The sequence below is a fragment of the Labeo rohita genome, chromosome 24, assembly GCF_022985175.1.
Source record: "Labeo rohita strain BAU-BD-2019 chromosome 24, IGBB_LRoh.1.0, whole genome shotgun sequence".
Lineage (NCBI taxonomy): Eukaryota > Metazoa > Chordata > Actinopteri > Cypriniformes > Cyprinidae > Labeo > Labeo rohita.
In genome coordinates, this window is record NC_066892.1 from 25,090,686 (window position 1) to 25,114,511 (window position 23,826).

General features: G+C 38.2%; 1 protein-coding gene across 2 annotated transcripts in view; it reads right to left on the reverse strand.

Moving 5' to 3' along the window:
* Positions 1-23,826, reverse strand: part of plod2 (procollagen-lysine, 2-oxoglutarate 5-dioxygenase 2) — a 40,496-nt gene that overhangs the window by 10,654 nt on the left and 6,016 nt on the right. For both annotated transcript variants that reach the window (XM_051098471.1, XM_051098470.1), the window contains exons 2-10: positions 15,441-15,532; positions 15,130-15,266; positions 13,538-13,701; positions 10,670-10,782; positions 10,400-10,463; positions 7,297-7,394; positions 4,654-4,755; positions 2,085-2,210; positions 1,871-1,992 (exon numbers count right to left, since the gene is read on the reverse strand). In XM_051098471.1, coding sequence (XP_050954428.1) covers positions 1,871-1,992; positions 2,085-2,210; positions 4,654-4,755; positions 7,297-7,394; positions 10,400-10,463; positions 10,670-10,782; positions 13,538-13,701; positions 15,130-15,266; positions 15,441-15,532 — 1,018 coding nt within the window. The remainder of the gene's footprint in view (positions 1-1,870; positions 1,993-2,084; positions 2,211-4,653; positions 4,756-7,296; positions 7,395-10,399; positions 10,464-10,669; positions 10,783-13,537; positions 13,702-15,129; positions 15,267-15,440; positions 15,533-23,826) is intronic.

The following is a 23,826-nucleotide window of genomic DNA, read 5'->3' on the forward strand; positions in this document are numbered from 1 at the left end:
TAGAACCAGCTAGTTAAAATCGCAAGCAGCGATTACCAGGGTTCAAGCGCTTTATGGCATTTAAGCACATATGAAAAAAGATATTATGTAGCTAGCCTGTAACCAACTAAATCAATGATTAAAAAATGCATTTTTGGCAAAACCAGGTAATTTACCATATAAATATTATGTTTTTTTTTTTTTTTTGGTTTGTTTGTGTTTTTAACATTTTATGACTGATAGTGCCAGCTGTGGTACAATCTCCTTAAAACTTTGCATGCTTCTTTAGAATCACCTGTCTCTTGTGCTCACCAGGTTTTGTGAAGTTTTGAGGTTACCTTCAGTCTTTATAGGATTTAAATTACCCTGTTATAGCCTCTCAAAGGTTAAATTTTAACATTTTTTTAATAATTAACTAGAGCACTGCAGTGTTTTTTTTTGTTGTTTTTTTTTTTCCATATTAAGCAAAAAACCTAGGACTAGTTAGCAAAAGTAAGTTTTTGACATCTTCTCAATCATTTAGCAAATGGTTTCATTGGCAGTAGTGGTTCTAGAGGCAAAGTTGTCCGGAACAAGGAGTTCTGTCGCAATGTAAAAAAAAGGACCGTGCAATGTAAAAAAAAAGGACATTTTCTTTCAAATTTCTCTCAGACCTTTGGGACCGCGAGTCGAACAGGCTCACGGAGTTTCGGTTCAATCAGCCTCCGTTAACCTTGTCTGATATGTGCTCAAACTTTATCGCCAATGGCGGCCATGTTTTTAAGTTACGTAAAGACACTTGTGGCACTTCATACCGAGACTGTGCACAATGATTGCACAGACAAATAGCTGCACAGTTATAGCAATTTTTTATATTTTTACCCTCTTATAGCGTGACCAAGTGGCCAAGCGCTGCAATTTTTTCCCCTGTGACCTTAGATTGAGCTCTTACGTACATGTTCTGAGTTTGGTGGAGATATCTCATTCAGTTCAGGAGTTATAGGCATGTTACTAAAAGTGGCACTGCCCCTTTGGGTCGACATCTCTTTGCGACGGTGAGTTGAAAGTACGTTGAACGTTTTTGATAATTACTGATACTCACTCTCCAGATAATCTTTCTGCACTGGTTTGGATCCGATTGGGTGACAACCTAGGATTTGTTTGCAAAAGTAGGTTTTTCAAAAAAATGCAAAACACCCAAAAATTTCACCAGGCTCACGATCAAATCTGGATTCTGACGACATAAGACACAAGCCTGCGACTGGTGGTTTAGGAGTTATGAGCTATTTCAGTCCTTTGATCGCTGTAGCACCCCCATCAGACCGATTGGGGTGAGCCTTGGTCATGTTGTAGGCAGTGTGAGTACTACTATCCCTCCAAGTTTCAAGTCTGTACGACTTACGGTTTTGTCTGCAGGATCAGTTTTCCATGGAGATTGCTGATTCGTGACCATTCTAACAAGTGCAATAGGTTTTCAGTGCTACACGCTTGTACCCCTAAAAAGCTTCGAAAAGTCAAGTGTTTGCAGATAGCACATTGTGGTGACACATTGTGACTTTTGTGGTAACTGTATGAAAGCAGAAATGTACAAGCAGATTAGTTTTAGAGCTGGGATGGGAATCTTGGAGACAGCAGTGTTTTGGAGAGTGCTAAACTAAGAGCAAATAGAAGGGTTCACAGGAGTGTCTTCTGTATTTCATGGGTACACTGCAATAGGAGGAGCAGATTTATTGCTTTGTGGTAAGTCGGATGTTGTTCCTGCGTTTTTTATTTGTAAGTAGCTGAAAAGTTTGTTGACATGTGGCAAAGGTTTGTGTTTATCTTTGATCAGGAGTTGCTCAGATTTGCATTGCAATTTACTTCATTATTTGCATATTTTCGAGAATGACTCTGAAATTAAAGGGATGCTTACATTCCCATGTTCCTTGCTTCTCCTTGAGTTAAGTTCTCCTCGGGGCCAACAACTTTAAAACTGTGGAAAACATCCTTGTTCTGTTCCCAAAACTTCTGTATGTGCTTCTCATGGTAAACCTCCTAAAAAATAAGATGTGGAAGAAACATGGTCAAATACAGACACTAAAATCTAAAGGTCAAATGGTTCTGCTAGCTTTCAGCCAGACACTTACACTGTTATGAACAAAGATATTCAGTTTATCTTTGGGATAATCTAGACTCAGGATCCTCTCAAGGAACTCTGGCAGGAATGGTGTCGGCTGCTCGATGTATATACCAACATTCACTTGTGGAAATTCCTGTTTAGATAAAGAGAAAGGTCTGGTCAAACTTTAATACTTTTTCAAGCAGTTGAGTTATTTGCAATGTTTTCACTTAGGGTGGGAGGAATAACCAAAAAACAATATCACAGGATGAATCTTTTTATTGCACAGTAATTGTGTATCGCAGTGTAAATATTTTGCTGGAGACTCTACAACATGTTATTTATATTTTAATGACAATCCATCTATTCTCCAAACCGCTTGTCCTCTGCAAGGTCGTGGGGATGTTGGACCCTATCCCAGTGTCTCGAGCCTAAGGCAAGAAAACACCCTGGATGGATGGCTAGTCTGTTAGAGGACTAATACAAAGAGGCATATTTAATAACGATATTGTAGTGATCATTTTTTAATAATACAGTCAAGTAAATACTTGATAAAGGAAAAATATTTATTCTAATTATTTTTCCTGCAAAAACAGTGGCACATTCACTAAAATGAAAACCTAAAGCCTCAAAGAGTAAAACAAGAATTATAAAGCTCTTAATTCTGAATGGATGAACTACATTTGAACTGTAAAATTAAACTAGTAAAATAGTTAATATACCACAAATGTGACTGTATATCAGTCGAATTCTGGTAGACCCCTTAATATAAAGGTTTTCCTTGTCTTGGCTTGTATTTTTGCTCTGCATGTTTCTCTCACATGATAATAATTTGAATATAGGATAACAAATATATCTATTATGGTTAAAATGGTATAGCAAAATAATGTATACCATCCAACCTTATTTTTCACATAGCAAGAAGCACTGCTGGAGGTCTGAGAGAAAGTTGAAGCTTGTTTCCCATGACATTGAGCTTAAGGTTATATGGATCTGTCACCACTACTTTTGTGGTTCTTGACCAGTCTACACAGCTCACTAGATGAAACGGGACCTGAGTGGCACCATGTAATTTCCCAGTTCCGACCTTGGCACTGGGATTCTGAAGGGAGTGTCCTAGAATTGAGCTAAAAGTCTTTAAATTGTTACCGACCGAAGCGACTAAACAGGAGACACAGGGTATTCTGCGGAGTCTAGACTGGGAGAGTTTCCTTTAATGGGGCCCTTTCAACCTCAGCATAAGCAGTGTGAGATTTTCAACCCTTGTCCCTTCTTCAAGAACTAACCCAAAACCACTGAGCAGATGAAGAGTGGTATGACCCAGCCACTCCCTCATCCTGACAAACAACAGACTCTGGTCTCATCACCCTTTCCAGTGTTTCCTAGATTTCCAGATCAGACAGAGAAAAATAAACCTCTGCTCTGCTCTCTCAATTGCATTGTTTCAATTCATAGTCTTATTAAACAGTGTTTTGGAATTTCCTTACTGTCTTGCCCTGTTTATGCTACTAACATATGACATATGGAGTGATGAGGAAAGGTGTGCTCTTATTTTTCAAAGTTATTGGACTTACGATTTCTGCCTGGAGGACAATAAAACAGTCTAAAAATTCTACAGATTTATGATGGATAGTCCAAGACGTAACTAGAGGCTAGATTACCATAGAGATTTGGGATATTTTGGTATGTTTTGACTTGGGCCATTGAGCACCTACCCAGGGTTGCATTTTCCAAAAGCAACTATGGTTGCATGTTCTGTCATTACCATTGACCATACTTAGCTAACGATGCTTTTGGGAAACGCACCCCAGATCAACCTTAAAACCACCTAGCAATGTCACCAAGCAACCAACCTGAATATTTTAGCAACTGCTTAAAGTAAACATGAAATGAAAATTCACCATCATCATGTTGCATTCATTCTTGATATGACAGAAAAGATCTGTTGCTACTTACATTTAATCGCAACTTCATTACATTCTAGAACCCTCTCAGAAAACCTTAGCAGTGTGTTATCAAATGCTGATAAACATGCCAATATTATCAGGTCAACTCAACTCTGTAGTGAATTTTGCTCTGGCAAATAACACAAGCACAAATTTGTTATTTCTGCATCAGTAACTCAAGCGTATTGGAAAGAACTCAAAGCCCTTTATGCCAACCTTAGCTGAACCGTACGACAAATTTTCAGGACAACCACTGTAAGTTTCCGTGTATAAAACCCCACATTGAGCCGGCCGCTAAAGAGAGGTCTGGTTGACAGCAACACCCCAGTAAGTGAAACCATCCTAAAACCAAAAGCCATTTCCTGCACCACAGCAGTGCACAGCTTCCTCTTCCGCAAGTGGCTCCTCATGAGCATTTATAATTTAAGGAACGTGTAAAGACAAATAGGACGCAAGATCCTTGTTGTTGTTGGATACGACATGCATAACTTCCAAGCTTCACTTTTCTTGGCTTATCTTTAAATGAAAAGACATGTATTAATAGAACTGGAAATGTTTCATTGTTTAAATGGCAATTTTAGAAAGTAACTTTCTGGTGCTGAGAGGAAAAGGAACAAAAACAGCTACTGTGGCTTTAATTGGACAACTCACTTTAAGCTCAGACAAATCCACCATGTCTTGGTCACAGATGGTACAGCCTTGCTCATAGTTCCAAGCATTGGGGATGTAGTTGGCCAAGTAATTGAAGTATATCTGTGGAAGGGGGAAAAAAAAGGCATTTTATGTATACAGTTATTTATTTTTATAATACTATTAACAAAAGAAAAAATAATAATAATAAAATAAAAATAATCTTTGAAATATCTATTCCAAATGGTCTAGATGATTTATAATCCAGGATAGGAAATGTACACCCATACGCAATCCTAGCTTGTAGTAGTTAAATCCAATTTTGGTCAGGACGACAAACCAAAAATGAATCCAGCTGTCAAATTTTCATGACCTACAGTAACTAGAACTATAATTATTGCTGGACTGTTACTCTGAATATACATAACATAACATACATCAAAGAATGAGTTTTGTATCTCATTTGGGAATTTACAGGACAGCGCCACAGGGAGGGAAATTTAGCATCTAATGTTTGTTTTGCATTTACATAGTGTGACAGATCAAGCAGATTAACTGGTCCGAATGGAATGATGTTGCTTTTCTTGCAAATTGCGTGTTGGCTTATGGCTTATGTTTTTATCTTAGACAAGAAAAAAATGTACTTGTTACCATAAACAGGTTGTCTCACATTTTGCTAAAGAAGTAAACCTTAAATATTTATCTTTGATTGGTGTGATAAAGGAGCAACCCACCCTCTGTGAAGCCCATGGGACACCACATCAAATATTATTTACACCAACAAACGTTTGCTTTATTTATTTTTACAGTATATTTGTCATACAGAAACAGAAGACCACACCGTCATGAACATTAGAACTAAGGGACTCCAGCAAGATGCAATGACAATATTTAATAATTTAGGACTTCTCTACAAAAAAAAAAAAAAAAAAAAAGATGTCTGATTTCTGATTTTGAAGTGATATTGCATGTCAAATTGCCTGTACTTGACCAAAAGAGACAAGCTTTTGACTTTTTGTTTCCTGGAAGACAAGCCTCTACTCCTTGTTAATTTGTTCACTGGCTTTTGGATACAGATTTTGGCAGGACAGCCGTGCACACTCTTGTCATGCTGCTTTCGATTACAGGAACTTAGACTGTAATAGAAAGGAGGAGATCTTCAATTTAATCCAGCCTCGACCACATTACAGATGGTATCCAGATGTTGTCTTTTTAATTCGTCCCATGTTCAGCCATGTTAGATAGTTTTAGATAATCTAACATTTTTATCTGGCTGCTAAGACTGACAACCCCTTAGAGACACAGGTCATGACCTCAAGTGTTGTGAGGTCAACCGGTTTAACATCACTGACAGAAAATAGGAGGTGCTCACTGATTCCAAATGAAGACAGGCCATAAACCATGCCTCTGGCGTCACATTCTGGTCATAAGCTACTACTGTGTATCTTCAAGCCTTGTTACTTTTATTGGACCTTGTTTGAGCATTTACGAGAACATCTGCATTCCCTAGGGCATGTTAAAGACCCTGGAGATAAGAGAGATCTTTTGGAATGGACATGGGGCAGCTTGAATGAATCATAGAGCATAAGGGTAAGCTCTGGATGGATGATTATTCATTAGAAACAGCACAGATGGTTGGATATTAGGAAAAGATGACTCCACGCAGTGCCGTGTTTGTTTAATCTGTCTCTGAGGTGCAGAAGGAAAAGCTCTACAGGGCTGAGATTACATTATCATGCAGACATCCTGCTAAAATGTCAAACTCTACAGCTAGGCAAAGACAGTTGGGCAATGACTGCAAGATTTCTGGCCAAAGGATTGTATAGTATTTAATCACTAACTGTATAATTACAGTCTGGAACATAATTTTGGTACTAACTTATGTTGTGTTTTAATGGAAAATATCAGTTTTGCACAACATGAAGGAAAGAAATTAAACCGAATAAACTGCAGAAGGTGCAACCTGAATGGACAGACAATTTAGACATATCAATATATGAGTTCTACTACTGACAAACACCTGTTTTTACCTATAATATTTGTGACAATTGATGATTTGATGTGGCTCAATCCACTGAGTGCCACAGCTGAAAACTACGTTCAGCTGAAAACCCCATCGAACCTACATTCAGAAGACTTCCAGGACTTCAGTAACTATATATGTCCTCATATCTAATATAACGATATAAGTCAATATATGTCCTAACAGAAAAATCCCTGAAGACATACTGTACATATAAACATTTCCACAGATTTGTGCAAAACTTTTGCGATATTTTATATATGTCAATAAAAAAAAAACATATAACATATGTCATTTCGCAATTTTATGTCACTAAAACGTAATTTTACTCATGGCGACAGATGTTGGTATATTGCAGCTACCGCGCTACCCATTATTTTTATTTGAAGAAAACGTAAGCATGTATGTTTAGCAAAGGTTAGCCATTTACGGATTTTACACACCCGTAAATACGTAAAAAAAAAAAAAAAAAAAAGAAAGTTAAATATTCCTTTTTCGAATTGACTGAAAGTCCACCTCATGTGAGCATAAAAACATTTTTTTGCAGTATTATGGGGTTTTGTGAATTTGACGTTTTCATATTTTCAATTCACAATTTCAATTTACGCAATTTGAAGGGTAATGGAAATGTAGTTGTATACCTTGGTGTTCACATTTCCATGGATAACGGCTGGCAGACTGTTGTAGACGGTGTTCCTCACTCGCACTCGCTCTGTCCCAAACTTCAGGAGAACTTCATCTAAATTAAAAAACAGTACACTCAATTGTACCTTTTTACATTCACTACTTATGTCCTATTCTTTTAAGTGTTTTATTGTCCAGCAGGCAGAAATGATAAGCCTGAGCCCTGAGACCAGACTTCTTCTTTACTAGGCCGTATGATTTGAGGTGTCCCTCATGTCCACAGTGGGGAAAAAATATTTGATCCCCTGCTAGTTTTGTATGTTTGCCCAATGACAAAGAAATGATCAGCCTATAATTTTAATGGTAGGTTTATTTGAACAGTGATAGATAGAATAATAACAAAAACCCCAGAAAAAAACGCATTTCAAAAAAAGTTATCAATTGATTTGCATTTTAATGAGTGAAATAAATATTTGACCCCTTCGGAAAACATGGCTTAGTACTTGGTGGCAAAACCCTTGCTGGCAATTACAGAGGTCAGATGTTTCTTGTAGTTGGCCAACAGGTTTGCACACATCTCAGGAGGGATTTTGTCCCACTGCTCTTTGCAGATCCTCTCCAAGTAATTAGGGTTTCAAGGCTGACGTTTGGCAACTCAAACCTTCAGCTCCCTCCACAGATTTTCTATGGGATTAAGGTCTGGAGACTGGCTAGGCCGCTCTAGGACCTTAATGTGCTTCTTCTTGAGCCGCTCCTTTGTTGCCTTGGCCGTGTGTTTTGGGTCATTGTCATGCTGAAATACCCATCCATGACTCATTTTCAATGAGGGAAGGAGGTTCTCACTCAAGATTTGACGATACATGGCCCCGTCCATCGCCCCTTTGATGCGGTGCAGTTGTCCTGTCCCCTTAGCAGACAGACACCCACAAAGCATAATGTTTTCACCTTCATTTTTGATGGTGGGGATGGCGTTCTTGGGGTCATAGGCAGCATTCCTCCTCCTCCAAACACGGTGAGTTGATGCCAGAGAGCTTGACTTTGGTCTCATCTGACCACAACACTTTCACCCAGTTATTCTCTGAATCGTTCAGATGTTCACTGGCAAACTTCAGATGGGCCTGTACATGTGCTTTCTTGAGCAGGGGGACCTTACGAGTGCAGCAGGATTTCAGCTGTTCACGGCGTAGTTACCAATTGTTTTCTTGGTGACTATGGTCCCAGCTGCCTTGAGATAATTGACAAGATCCTCCCGTGTAGTTCTGGGCTGATTTCTCACCATTCTTATGATCACTGAAACTCCAAGAGCTGAGATCTTGCATGAAGCCCCAGACCGAGGGAGACTGACAGTTATTTTGTGTTTCTTCCTTTTGCGAATAATCACACCAACTGTTGTCGCCTTCTCACCAAACTGCTTGGCGATGGTCTTGTAGCCCATTCCAGCCTTGTGTAGGTCTACAGTCTTGCCCCTGACATACTTGGACAGCTCTTTGGTCTTGGCCATGGAGGAGAGTTTGGAATCTGATTGATTGATTGCTTCTGTGGACAGGTATCTTTTATAGGGGCAACAAACTGAGATTAGGAGCATTCCCTTTAAGAGAGTGCTCCTAATCTCAGCTTGGTACCTGTATAAAAGACCCCTGGGAGCCAGAAATCTTGCTGATTGATCGGGGATCTATAATACTTATTTCACTCATTAAAATGCAAGTCATTTTTTTTTAAATGTGTTTTTCTAGGTTTTTTTTTTTGTTGTTATTCTCTCACTGTTAAAATAAATCTACCATTAAAATTATAGGCTGATTTTTTTTTTTTTTTGTCAGAGGGCAAATGTTCAAAATCAGCAGGGGATCAAATAATTTTTTCCCCCACTGGATAGTACAAAATGTGTGAGAAGAGTTGCATTTAGGTTGTTCAAATCCCTATATGAGGAGTAGTATTAGTGGTACTTGCCTTAAAGGGATGGTTCACCCAAAAATGAAAATTACCCCATGATTTACTCACCCTTAAGCCATCCTAGGTGTACATGACTTTCTTCCTTCAGATGATTACAATCAGAGTTCCAATAAAAAATGGCCTGGCTCTTCCAAGCTTTTAAATGGCAGTAAATGGGATTTAAGATAAAGTTGGATGGATAAAGTCCAATAAAAGTGCATAAATCCATCATAAAAAGTGCTCCACACAGCTCTGGGGGGTTAATAAATTCCTTCTAAAGTGAAGTGATGTCCATATTTAAAACTTTATAAAACATAATCTCTAGCTTCCACTACAACTGTCATATGCGATAAATATGGATATTTTTCTGACACAAACACACTGATCAGAAGGCCTTCACTAACTCTCCAGAGCCATGTGGAGTTCTTTTTATGAAGAATGTATGCACTTTTATTGGACTGCATCCATCCAACTTTACAGGTGCATCTCAGAAAAATTGAATATTGTGAAAAAGTTCATTTTTTGTTTGTAACATTTAAAAAATTGAAACTCTCATATATTCTAGATTCATTACATGTAAAGTAAAACATTTCTAAAGTTTTTGATGATTAGAGCTTATAGCCCATGAAAGTCAAAAATCCAGTATCTCAAAATATTTGAATATTTCCTAAGATCAATCAAATAACGGATCTGTAAAACAGAAATGTTAAAGTTTTTTAAAGTATGTTCATTTATGCACTCAATTCTTGGTCGGCAGCACAAATTACAGCAAATTCCTTGCTCCTAGCACAAATTACAGCATCAGTAATTTAAATAAGTTACAAACAAAAAATGAACTTTTTCTAATATTCAACATTCTAATATTTTGAGATGCACCTGTACTGTAAACCCTATTCACTGCCACTATAATGCTTGGATGAGCCAGGACATTTTTTAATACAACTCCGATTGTATTTGTCTGAAAGAAGAATGTCAAATACACTAGGATAGCTTGAGGCTTGAGTAATGTTCATTTTTTGGGTATATAATCCTTTAAGTAGGCCTACTTTAAGAAATGAGCAAGAACTAAAACTAAGACTAAAATTGTTATAATGCAAAGTCTAAAACAAACGTTGTCATCCCTTTATTCATTAGCAATGTATGATGCAATACATTTTTTTAAGTTTTATACACCATCTTGGATTGACTCACCCACGGCTCCATTCAAATTCTGGAAAATCTCACACTTGTGGTCCAAGGTCATATTAAGTCTTTCCTAAAATAAAAAAGAGCAGAACACACTAGAGTTTGTATAAAAGTGACCGTGTGACCTTGTGTAAACTGTTTATAGTTTTGTATTTTTAACCAGTTTGTTCGCTTTTGAATGGTATGATATGTTTACAGGCGTTTTTAAGTGCATGTGGTCAAGTTACAAGCACGTTTATGTTTTCACAGAGCGCAAAGACTTGTTTTTTGACTGACCCTCTGAAGTGGATCCACGTAGATCTTTGTGTAGAATAGCTGATCATCATCATTATCATGCAGCTCCCACTGGTTCACAATCTTCTGAACATACGGAGCAAACCCGATAAAGCCTGTGAAAGACATTGCAATGTTTTTTTGTTGTTTTGTTTTTTCTTTCACGGTCTGTGTGTTGTAAAAGAAAGGATAGGATGTAAAAGAATGTGTGAAACGTTGACATTATGGAATGCCTGGATACAACAGTTCCAATTTCAATTACATCTCCTCTGAGAAGCTTAGATCTCACTTCCAATTTTAGTGCGGTTCCTCAAACCCTCAAAACAGTGGGATATCTGGCAGAAGCATCCAACCAACAAGCAACAAGTGTTGTGTGGCCATGTCTAACCTCGGCTGGCATATACTTTCTAAATCGCCTCAAGATGGAGAACTGTAATCAGTATAGGACCTCAGCTATGTGCTGGCTCTCTGTGTGTCTGTAGCAACTTGCGTACGGATTTCTCATCATTTTCCCAAAGCTCTGGCCACAGATGAAAATTGTAGGGCTTGGAGCCTTAGATACCATCATTTGGCAGGAATTAGGAACTATGTTAGGTTACCGCCCTAGACTAATACATTTTTAACTCCTAATAACCTTTTTTTCTATAGCCTACATTCATGTGCTGATATGCTAAAAACCATCTTCAACGCTGTTTTCAGTGGCTTTAGTAGGAATTCTGGACAGTACAAATCTGTTCAGAAGCAGCATCACATCTCAAATGATTTTACTGGAAATCTAGACCTTTCAGTGAATTATCAGCCCACCAAAAGCCAAAGGAAGATAAACAAGGCAAGTTTTTGGGCAAGTAAGATTTAAATGTTAGTTCATTCGCTAAATTAGCAGATCGACGTAGTCTGAAGGCAGTCACCTCAGATGTGGTGACATTTAGTTTTATTACCTTGCAATAAAGTATAAATCCTTGACATAATGCCCAGGTCTGAAAGCAATAGCTGAAGCCAGATGTTATGACATATGGTTTTAATCTAGAATACACAATCTTTTTTCCCACCAATCAAAGCAACACTACCTTTGGCAAAGTAATGGATGATCGAAAAGAGACAGGCTGTGCCGTACAGTCTTTCTTATTTCCACAAACTGGTCTATATAATATTTCTGGTCCAACTGAAACAAAACAGTTGTCACCGCAATCTACGGAGCAGCCGAAGGGATACAACCAACCTTCAATTTTGAATGTACAGTCTATCGAATCCAACGCAAACAAACCTGCCCTGTTAATGACACAGGCTCAACGCCCTGACAGGACACTACACAAGACAAAGTGACCACCACAGTCAAAGCAGCAATTGACCAGATTAAAATAGACCTGGACTTCAATTTAGACGAGTGATGACCACAGGGTTTTTGGGTAAAGTGGGGCCGACATTACTGTTCTTCAACGGAGAGACTGAGTAAGATGGATGGATGCACACGTACACACTCTCAAATGAAAGCACCATTCATGAAGACCCCTGAATGAATAGTGCACTATGCCTGGTGGCCCTCAGGAAATTCCACAGGGTGAGTGACCGCCGCTTGCCAGTTTACACAGAAAACATTTTCTCTATCTTATTGTACAGATAATGAAATTCCGCTGTTTGTCCTTTGCTCTCTAAAATCATCCTCCTTGCATTGTTCTAAATCCTACCAGACACAACAATCCCACACTGCACTATGATGATACAGCTAATATGGCAGCTGGCCATGACCTATCCTAGTGATATGCTGCCTGAGTTGAATTCTTAAAGACTGACCTCCCAATAACAGCAAGAAACATGCAAATATGTATACATCACATGGAATGCTGAAAATGTGTAAACCAGTAGGTATTACAAGCTGTGAAGAACAACTGGCTAATTAATTGTACACATTCTGACATGCCAGTGCCCTTAAGCCAGATTTAGACAGCCTGTTATATACATGCTAACCATTTAATTAACTTTCTCTAAATTGTTTCAAACTGTTCGTCCAACGTGGTAAGGTAATGAAGCATAAAAGCTAGAAACGTTTGTGTTCATTTACATAAATAGTTTGTTTCAGTCTTTACAGTACATTTATAAAATACAAAATGCATTTACAATTGAAAAACAAGATAATGATACAAATCTAATAACCAGGCATAGATTTAAAGTCAAAATGTAGCCAAGATGTGCACATAATGAATAAGCTACCAGATTGGCAGTGAAGGTGTTTACATGTAAAACAAAAGTTTAGGAACTGTTATATGCTAATGTCTGTTTGTTTTCACATCAAAATTGGTAAAAAAACCTGACAATCTCAAAACAGCATATAAAAGCAGCTGATGTTTTTCATACTTATCAGCATTATGATGTAGCCTACTGTACATGCAAATTCATTTATCACAGACATATGACTTCAAGTAAACCCAACTGTTTCTAGCTTTCATGCATGGTGTAGTTTCGAAGAATATTGATTAGGGCTTATTGGGTTATTTAGCATATTCACTGTAAGATTTTGCATGTATGTGCACTTGTGCTGTTTTGATACAATATGACATCTGTGTAAACTCCAAATGAACTGAATGAGTTGCATTCTCAATAACACAATGGCTTAGGGCCTGCAAAGCCTTGATGTGTAACTATGAAGTAACTGAAAATCAAAACAGGACATCCTATACCAGTGATAGGCAACCTTGGTCCTGGAGTGCCACTGCCCTGCAGAATTTAGCTCCAACCCTAACACAACTGAACAAGCTAATCGAGGTCTTCAGAATTATTTCAGGGTTGAAACTAAACTCTGCAGGACATCAGCACTCCTGGACCGACATTGCCTATCCCTGTACTATGCAGTTGGTATTTCCTATTTTTACACACCTCCAGAGTTAAGAAAGCGTTTCCCGCTGCGGACAGAAGGATACTTCTCTGCCAGTCGTTGATCTGGCCAAATAATTCCCTCAGCAGCAAACACCAGCTTATGATTGGTCTTTTGGAACTTTCTGAGAATCTCCTCAGGTCCACCAGCAAAGATGAGGTCATAACTGAAGAGGGAAAATGAGAAGTAAATTGTGTTATCCTGTTACGTTATTCCAAACGATCAGCAATTTTCACATTCAAGACACTGTACAATCTTTGCTAATCCACGTCTAGTTTATTTAATCAGCTATGTCTATTTTAAATGAACTCTTGGATGGGAGAGGAGGGCATTTCATAGGCATTTAGGTCTTCTATTTCAGACACTATTAATATGCCTGGTAACATTAGTAACTATAAATGTCATCAGAGGAAGTAAACTGTGAGGGAGGCACCATGGTTTCCTCTCGTCTGGGGAGCACCTGTGCACACAAGTCATTTCCCTTTTTCTAGCATGACTTAAAATTAATCTCTGGAATATGTGGCACAGCTTCACTGTGGCAAAATGGTCTGAACTATACCTTTAAAGGAAATATTACTGGAAAAGATATTTCAGAGGAACCCTGAACTCTACTAGCTCCTTACCTAAATGTTTAGGTTGTACATAATGGTAACTATTCTCTGACGTACGGCCCTGGATGTTGTTATTCTAAACTTTTTGAACTCAAGCTGTTTAGGAGACCTAGACATATGTGTAATTCCAGATATCTGGTGTGTATAAATAGCTGCTTCAGAAGTCAGAAACCTCTGCAATGAGGACTTGATTCGATTTGAGGTGTTTTATATAAATGACCCTTTGACTGCACGTGGCACTTACGTGCGAAGTTAACTTCAAACACTAATCTTTTTTTACTTTGTGATTATAATAATCACTCATTTCTTTAGAACACACCCAGACCTGCACAGCAAAAAAATACCCTCTCGCCACACTTTCATTATAATTGACATGCCATAATTTCCTTTGAATGATGAAGTTAAATAACAGGCCATTTATTATGACTCATTAGCATAAATTGAGTGAAAAGCCACCATTTCAGCAAGGGTATAAAGGTAGGTCTACAAAATTGTTGAACAAATGCCCAACCGGTTTGCCTTCACACAGAGTCTCGCTGTTTCCCATTGAGCTGGCAGTGATACTGTAAGATTTCTCCCACTGAGGCTGTTAAAAAAATGGTTATGCATTCAAACTCACGGCACATTTTTATAGTTGATTTACACTGCACAAAGATATGCATTTAGCCAGTTATTTTAACTATATCTAGACTATATATTTTTCTAGGCATCATTTACTTTCAATTACAGGTAATTACTAAAAACTATTTTGTGGCAAATTAAAGTCTATTCACAGCTAGTCCCCACATAAAGAAATTAATAATGTATATTTTTCTGTCTCTTGTATGTGGACCTCTATTTTTACTGTCCAGTCAATCTGATGGCATTTAGGAAAGAAAGAACGTTTGCTCTCAGCTGGTACCACTGAAACTGATACATATGGTTTATCCAGACTATGATAGCCTGACCATCTGAAAAGTTCCTTCGAATGACAAGCATATTACCTGTCCACAAATAAGACCACCAAGTCCTCTTGGTCAGCCAAAGACCCCATGGCATCCTTCAGCAGTCGAACCTTCTGGCCTCCACCGATGGATCGACCCACATCACCTCCCTTCCACTCCTCTCCCATCCCCAGCACCTGCGATCAGCATGTATCAGTTCAAACAGCATCTCAATCAACATACTACCATCAGTTTGAAGAAATGAAGCATCGGTCAGAAGAGAAGCAGTGGTCTTGCACAACGGGATGAAAGAGTGTGTGATCTTGCATTGTGTGATTGGTTAAATGGTTAAACTGAGAAATAAACCTTACCTTCACATTGAATTTGAAGTAGTTTGCTGACTGCATAAAGCGGTGGAAGCCATCTGTCTCTTGTGTTGCAACAGTAAGTACAAGCAGTTTTTCTGGTGACAGGGAAATTGAGAAATAAAAAGTGTATGTTAGAAAAAAATGCAAGAAATGTCTAGAAAATTAAAATAACATGAACTTTTTCTAAGTGTGGAGTGTTGAAGTGAAGAAACACTACTATTCCTGAACTGAATTCCTCAAAAACCTTAAGATATCTCGAATTCTTTAAGTTAAAGTTGTCCCAAACCCTACCATTCCCTAAAGAGCCTCTTTACCAAAATATATATGTTGTTTCTTGCCTACAGTATGAAGTAGAGGGTATCTTGTTACTCCACACCAAACCTCAAACCTATGTCAACACTCACAAAACTGATTCCCAAAGTTCATCCCTTCCTCTTGTGAGTATAAACGCACAGTAAAGTTAAAATCACCATGATTTGAAATGGCTTTGGCAGGATATGTTCTATAATGAGTAGTAGTGTTACACATGGTGGCGGTAACAGTGGTGCTGATGGTTAGTTAGCAGAAGAGGGTCTTAGTTTCGCAAGCGCCCGCTACATTTCCGCTCGACGTGCCAGTGAGCAGGTACAGACCCTCTAGTAGAGCAGTGTGGGAAAATAAATTCCAGACTGGGGGTGTGAAGGGCTAAGTAACTTCAATCGTCCGTCATCTCTAGGGTTTGGAAAACAGCCCCAATGAAATCTTAAGCAAACTTGAGAGAACAGGATGTGTGTTCGTCATCTGTAACACAGTGTAGTTTTTACAACTGTGCAGATTGCGAACAAATAACAAGCTTGTAGACTAAAACCTCAGTTGTTCTTGTATGTCATGGTGTGGCCTTCAGAAAAATGCTTCAGTGCTTTGATTTACATTTAAAAGTAATTTCCAGAGGCATCAGAGTGATTAGTCACACGGTATTTATGGTTCAGGTGATGCAGGTGGTCGTTGCACTGTAAACTGGGTTAGAAGGAACTTTTTTACCTTTGAAAAAATAAACACTGCACCTTGAAATGTTTTCACTGCAGTAGGAACAACGTGGGTAGGTTTCTAAATAACTCTGATGGAAATCGGGTTGAACGGGAAGTCACAACCAGTCAGTGTCTTTGCCTTATTCATTTAGAATGGAACACATTAGTTCACATTCAGCAATAAAATGGAGTTATGGCAGGAGCAATAGGATTTCTCACCTCATGAAATGGCTTAACTGAACCATTTTGGAATAGAGTGCTAGTAATGTGCAGTGCTAGTAATTGTGCTGAGCCAAGCATGGGAATGTAAAGTTAACAAACAATTGAAAAACAGAACAGAACATTCTATTCTTTCTTTCCAGACGTTTAGAGATGGTGAGGAATTGCACAAAAACCAAACCCCACTCTTTAGTTTTTTTCATTCAATATTCTGCTGAAAGATTTTCATGCTTAAAGAATATCCTTTAGGCTTACTTAAAATACTGTATTTTGGAACCATTGTAAAAATTTCAGGGTCAGAGGCCCATTTACTGGATATTTTATCCTAAGGCTTTTTTTCTTCACCTTACCAAACATTTTTAGGGAGTTTTTCTCTAGTGCCTGTTGCCTTTGGCTTGATTTCTATGGCTCTAGGCTCTTATCAGCATGAAATAGACATATGTTTGTACTATGATCAATCAAATAGCATTTTAACTCAAATGATCGGCTTAAAACAAAAGCTTGCGAAAACCAGGTTTCAGTGATGATGGGGGTCCTGCAGCATCCAAATAATGAATTACGGTCAGCACTCAGAATTTAGAAAAAACTGCATAGCTTCCATGGAAGCATGCATACAGTATGAGTCACGTTATAAGAAAAGAGCCAAATTATTCTGAAGAACAGATGGGTGAGGACTTCTTAAAAAACGCTTGAAACCCTTGGAGACTTCATTGTTTCATTGTAATCCATCTAATTCCTGTCTAAAGGCCTGGTTTATAAGATATATGCTGTTCTATGACATGCTGTAAATGTTTAATCTGTGCATCTGGATGCTTAGACGGTAATGTTATATCTAACGCTAGAGTCATGCCGGTCACGCCATGTGCACATGGCATCCTATAAATGCCCAAGTCTCATTGAGCCTTGTTGTCTGAGAAAGACCGTTTCTATGAGCAGGTTGGGTTTAAAATAACAGCTGGGGAAATCCATAGAGTGAAGCTTCTGCTCTTGAAGAAATGTGATATCTGCCAGGCTTCCTCTAGCTCTTGTTCACTGGTTACATCAGCTTTAAACATGGGTCATGTTAAAGAAAATCTGAAGGGTCTTTAATCATTGTAAAATCCCATGGGCAGGAAAAAAATGTTTCTCTTAGATGGCAAGATTAAATGTTGGCCAAATGTGGACTTGCTCAAGACCCCAGTAAACTTGAATGCAACTCCCCTTGGAGGTTCAAAAAAGATGTACTCATATTTGCCAAATTCCAAGTCTTATATTAAAACTCAAACATTTCTTATAAAACATTGATTTTATAGCTCCACATTCCTACTGTATCCCAGAAAGTGTCCAGTTTGTATCCGTTTTTATTTCTCTGATGAGACTTTAGAAGAGTTATCTCAGACAATATTGACACATATCTAAGATCTCGATGAAATCTTTAAAGCTTTGAGAGAGCTTTTTCATTTTCCTCTAGGATCTGTAAATCACAGATAACTCAGTGATTGCATTTTTAAACAAGATGTACTGAGCTATGTTTCTTGGTCAGAATCAACATCCAAATGTGATTATTTTCAGAACACGCCAATGTTTTTTTTCATTCACATAAACACCATTATTTGCCAATCTAGAATTTATTACACTTTCGGGACTGTTTCTACAGCCGGCATGCATCTTTCAATATTTTCTCCTTGTACTTTCATACTAATTCATTTTAGCATATAATAAATCAGAACATAATATTCAACTGACTATTCCATTGTGGCCACACAGCTCTAAAAAGCCACACCAGAAAAGAAGCTAATTTATTTTGTTCTTTAGCAGAATTTTAGCCTATTTCCCAGCATGTCTTGAAACATTTGCATAATGGATGAGTGTGGGTAATCGGGGGTGGATGGTTACATTCTCTCTCTGTACTCTTCCCCTAAGGCCAACAAATAAACACCAATTGCTTTGACCCGCAGTTGACCTAACCTTTGCTTGATCCCTTAAGACAACAGCAAAAACAAACGACAGCAGGAGCCGGGAAAGTGTACCCTAGCCACTGTCTTCCTTTGTGCCATGCTAGAAAGATCGAGGGCTGGATCTAGGCTACCAAACTTAGAGAGAATCAGTTGCTATGGCTACAAATACACACACAAGTATGTGATGACGCACAACTCCTGCTGTGATATGGTCGAACGGCACCGCCTGCAATGATGCGAAGATAAGCAGGTGACTTAGACATTTCACTGAGCTCAAATACAGGATTTGCCAAAAAAATTTGTTTTGTATCTTGCGCCATTTCTGTTCTTGTTGTAGAGTAGTTGTTTTATAGATATGTGGTTGCGAAGGTGTTCTGGTTGGGTGTTGGTAGGTTATTGCTAGGGTATTCTGGTTGTTAATAGGCTATTCTAGGTAGTTGCTTGGTTCTGGGTGGTATACAGTAGTCAACATTTAAAGTGGATCAAAACCTTTCATCAAAGTTGTCCTAAACCCAAAACAATACTGGTTCTTGTCTTAGGACAACTTTGTTAAACTTTTTGATCCACTTTAAATACTGTATACTGTAGAGCATTTCTCAGAGGTTCTGTTTGGTTGCTTACTAGTAAAGTAAAGATAAAAAAGTTTGGCCACTTGGTAAAGCATCATTAATTAAATTATTTGAGATATTGGTTGGGGAGTCACATTTACAGTTATTTGTCAAATTCTCACAGTCAGAATCAAGTCATTTGAAAGGGAATCTGTGTGATGGTAATTTTCTAGAGGGTGGATGAATTCCCCATGGACATTTTTGGTTGGTCATGCAAATTTTCCACTTTGAGCAATATAAAGCTGCTTTGTTTGAAAGTGGCTTCTACGTGAGCTGTGCTTTATACATCGCTAACTACTGGAGGTAGACAATTGCCCATTTTTTTACATTTTGGTAATGTAATGAGCAATATTAATATTGATGCTTACTAAAATAAACATTCCCAAATGTGAGATAATAAGATGGGCTATTTTCCTTATTTCCTTCTCAGAAGCCACTTTTGAAATGGCAAATAATGAATAATGCCTCTTGATGTGTCTTTAATCTTGGCATGTCTGCTGTATAGAGAAAGTCAACTTCACAGAAGCTGAAGACATGATTAGTGGTTCTAAAGTATCTTTTAAAAGACAGAAACCAAGCCACCACACAGCATGTGTAATCACTTTACACAACTTTGATTAAAAAAAAAAATCACTCTATCAAGATGTATTTTCTTTGATTCATGTAGCTTAACTGTGAAACAGAAAGACTTACAAAACCAGAGGAATCATATTAAGGGAGTGTGCACCCTGTAGGGCAGTAATGTGTGTTAATGGAGTCCACAGAGAGTGCTTAATGCAGTATAAGCAGACATTCAGTGCAGACAGAGAAGTCACTGTCCAACACTCCGAAGAATTTCATTCTCCGCCGCTTGATGTAGGAACACTGTTTTTAGAACTGAGGCAAAAAAAAATTGTGGAAAAAGCAGTTTGAACTTTTAAAAGATGGCTATTTTGAATGTAGTACATAGTCTGGGCCGACCTGAGGAGACAGTGTTTGACAGCTCAGTGTGAACTGCTGAGGTCCAGAGGAATGCTGCTTCAGACAGGGAAGCTGTTTCTTTTCTCAGAGTGGTGCCTTAAAAGTGTTCCTGCGCACACAGTCTGGGCCGTCTGTGTAAACTCTCAGACTGCACTGGAAGGCCACCGTAATACACTCAGAACATCTGCCACACAGAACACTCAAGTCTCAGTAGGAGAATCTGAGTCAAAGAAAAAGCCAAAGAGTCTTTAAAGAAAGTATTTTCTCTACTATATGACTGGGAAACTAGAGAACACACTATGTTTTGTTTGTGGCCCTCTCAGCTTATCTTCCGAGCAAAGCTTGGGGCTCTGGAGACAGAGTATGTTTAAGAAAGCTCTCAGCCTACAATAACATGGCCTTTCACACTTTTTTGGTCAGCTCTGGTGGGTCGACATACATCAGGTGGGTAAATCATACTGGGGAATGGACTCAGAATGAATTGTACTTGCTAATAGCATCCTACACCGCATACTGTGTGCACGGTATAATTCTCCATCTGGTAAGCCATTCTGATTGCTTAATTGTGGAGGACAACGCAGGTATCTTTTTGGAAATGTACAGCATCACTCCAAAACTAAAATTACCCAGTGTTTCTGCATATCTATTTATGGGTATCTACCTATTTTCATCATTTTATTGCTATTTGTTGAATTGCTGATACTATAAACAGTATAAAATGACAGTTTTTGTGACAAAATAGAGCGTTTTTTTTTTTTTTTTTTTTTTTTTTTTTTTATAATAGGACTAATTTGCATAGACGGTAAGCATGTTTGCTTTACTGACTTACTAAATTTACATGTTATGTATGGTACAGGATTATAAAAACACAGATTGAAACTTGATTTTGTAAGTTACTTCTAAGTTAACTTCACAGCAGGGAAAAACTGGCATTTAAAAAGGTCTCAGGACTGCAATTTTAGCATTTATTGCAGAAGAATAGGCTTTATATTACCTGTATAATGTTTTTTTTTTTTTTTTTATAGTTAAATATTTATAAATTAACACCAATATTTACTGCACTACAAAGTCAAACTTATTTCTCAAATGCGATAACAGTGGATTCTACAGCTGAGGATCTGTAATTCCAAAACTTTTTTTTCCCCAAGTAAGACAATGTGGTACTGCAGAATTACTGAGATCACAATCTTGCATTTTTGTGTCCTTAAGGGAAATACTTAAGCCCCTCACCAGATTTCTGCAGGGGAATTGTTTTAACAATTGCACTATAAATTAACTTTAGAAAAAGTAATGACCACTGACTGTTTTACAATCAAACAAACAGTTAATAAATAATCAGCTATAACATCAACTAAATCTATTTCAAACTAAACTAATTTGAATAAGTACGCCGAGTAACAGGAGCAAATAAGACATATGCTAACAGAGATGATCTCACTTCAGGCAGTTCTGGGAAACTTGAAAACACTACTGAGTCACATAACTGACCTCATTAGGCGGTCTGATCCCTCAAATGCCAGACTCTACCACCCCTTCATTCATACCGTAAGTATGTCACTGCGTTTCTCCAGCAGACCAGCACTTCCGAATTGATGTAGTGAGTACTTTGTTCTGCCCGCTTAACATGAGCATGTTAACACAATCTCAAGCAAAATCGCCAGAATCAACTGCCACACAAATAACTAAACCTCAGACCTACGCCTCATTACACTGTGGAAAACAAAGGCCAATACTAGATCTGAAGAATTTTAATGTAACCACAGACAGCTGTGACTTGACAACGCAACACTTATATGTAGATATTCCATAACATATTTTAAATCTTTGAGTCTGTAGCCAGGCGACTGGCAAATGTGTTATCACTTAGGCACCAGAAACCAAATTTGAAGGCTGGGCGCAGAACAAATTAGAGGAAAAGGCTGGCGGGGTTATTGTAGACAGACATTATTTCAGCTGTCCACAACTAAACTAGAAAAGCTTTCTCTCTTGGGGCTTGGAAATTTCCTTGATTGTTTAAACATGCCCCCGTGTCTATAACCTGAGAATCTAGTAGTACACTGGAAAGGGGGGGTTGACATCGATCGCACCACTCCAGCGCAGCTGTAAATGCCTCTAGAATGGAACACTGCATGACGTCGTCAGCATCTGGACTAATATGGGCATGGCCACAATAGTTCAGTTGAGGATTTAACTTACCAGTAATTCTTGTTTATTTTTTCTTGGCTGGAAAAACAATCACAAGTATGAAGACCAGACAAAAAGAAGCAGGTCATTTGGTTGACATCACCAAAATTGTGCCTGCCTTGGCCTAATGCTCACAATTACTGTGGTCACTTCCCGTGCCGAGCTGAGTTGAGTTGGAATGCTGCATTAAACAAGCCAACTGAGCAACAGCTTCTGTTTGATACTGGAAACCCTTGTAACCTTGTGTTTTAAAGACCACACACAGTTATAGGGGTTAAATAAGGATATGAAATACAAAGGCATGCTATCACTGTTGGTTATTGTTTGGCCGTGTTTACACTTGGCAGATTTGGTTTGATTAAAACAAACTCTGGTGTAATTGTTCTGTTAGTGCACTGGTCATGATTGACTGAAGTATAAACACAACACGGACCAAAGACATCTACACAAACCAAAAACAGTACGTAATGGCATGCAAGCTTAAAAAGGACAGAATGCTCAAGCAAACCTGGTTCTTCTTGTCATAGGCGTTATGTTGTTCGTTAGAGTTCGGTAAAGCAGATCAGTGTGTGCAATGGAGAAATTCCTGGTTTTGGTTTTGACTCCTTTACACTTTTTATAAGTTCTTTGTAAAAACACAGCTATGTGTACATACATACAACGAGCACATTTAGTCCAGCACAAAGCTGTCCAGTCAGATTGGGGTATGTTTATGTTTTGTATCTAGATCTGGTGTTAAAAATGACAGTGTGAATGATAAGTGAACCAGGACTAAATGTATCATTTACTTTTTGGTCTGAAACAAGAGAGCCAAGCTACAAGTGAAAACAGTGGAGTTCAGCCTCATGCATATGCCAATCATTTATGCCAAAACTAATGTATACTTTGGAATTTATGGTGCATGTCAGTTTAGTGCCACTTAAAATTCAATTAATCAAGTAGACCCAACAGCAAGGAAAGCATTTAAACTACATTTGAAAGATTTATGAAATATAGTAAGAAGTACAATAATAACATGACAGACTCACTACCTGCACCTCACAGCAATTTGCTGTTGTCCAGCTCCTCATTTGCATACAGTTGAGCTTTTCATGACTTTTGAGACGCTCTCGATTGCTTTCAACACTTTCTCTGTTCCACTATCATTTCCACACTCCCCAACATGAGCATGTTGCTCAGATCTGATAGGATTTCACTGAAAATTCAATTAACCGCTATGGGTTTTCTCAAATTTTGAAAAGCAACTCGTTCCGGACCACATGGTGGTGGACATGAATGTCCCTTGTAAGGTGGCCCTTATTTTTGGACTTTGAAATCTTCTGCTCTCACCCTCCTAGTCAACTCTCCTTTATGAGAAATGGAAATAAACCACATTTTGCTGAGATTGGACTGTTTAGGGTGTGCTTAATGACCATAACAGCATGTATTTAATAATTATATAAAACCATTAGTAAACTGTGAATTAGGTTAAAAA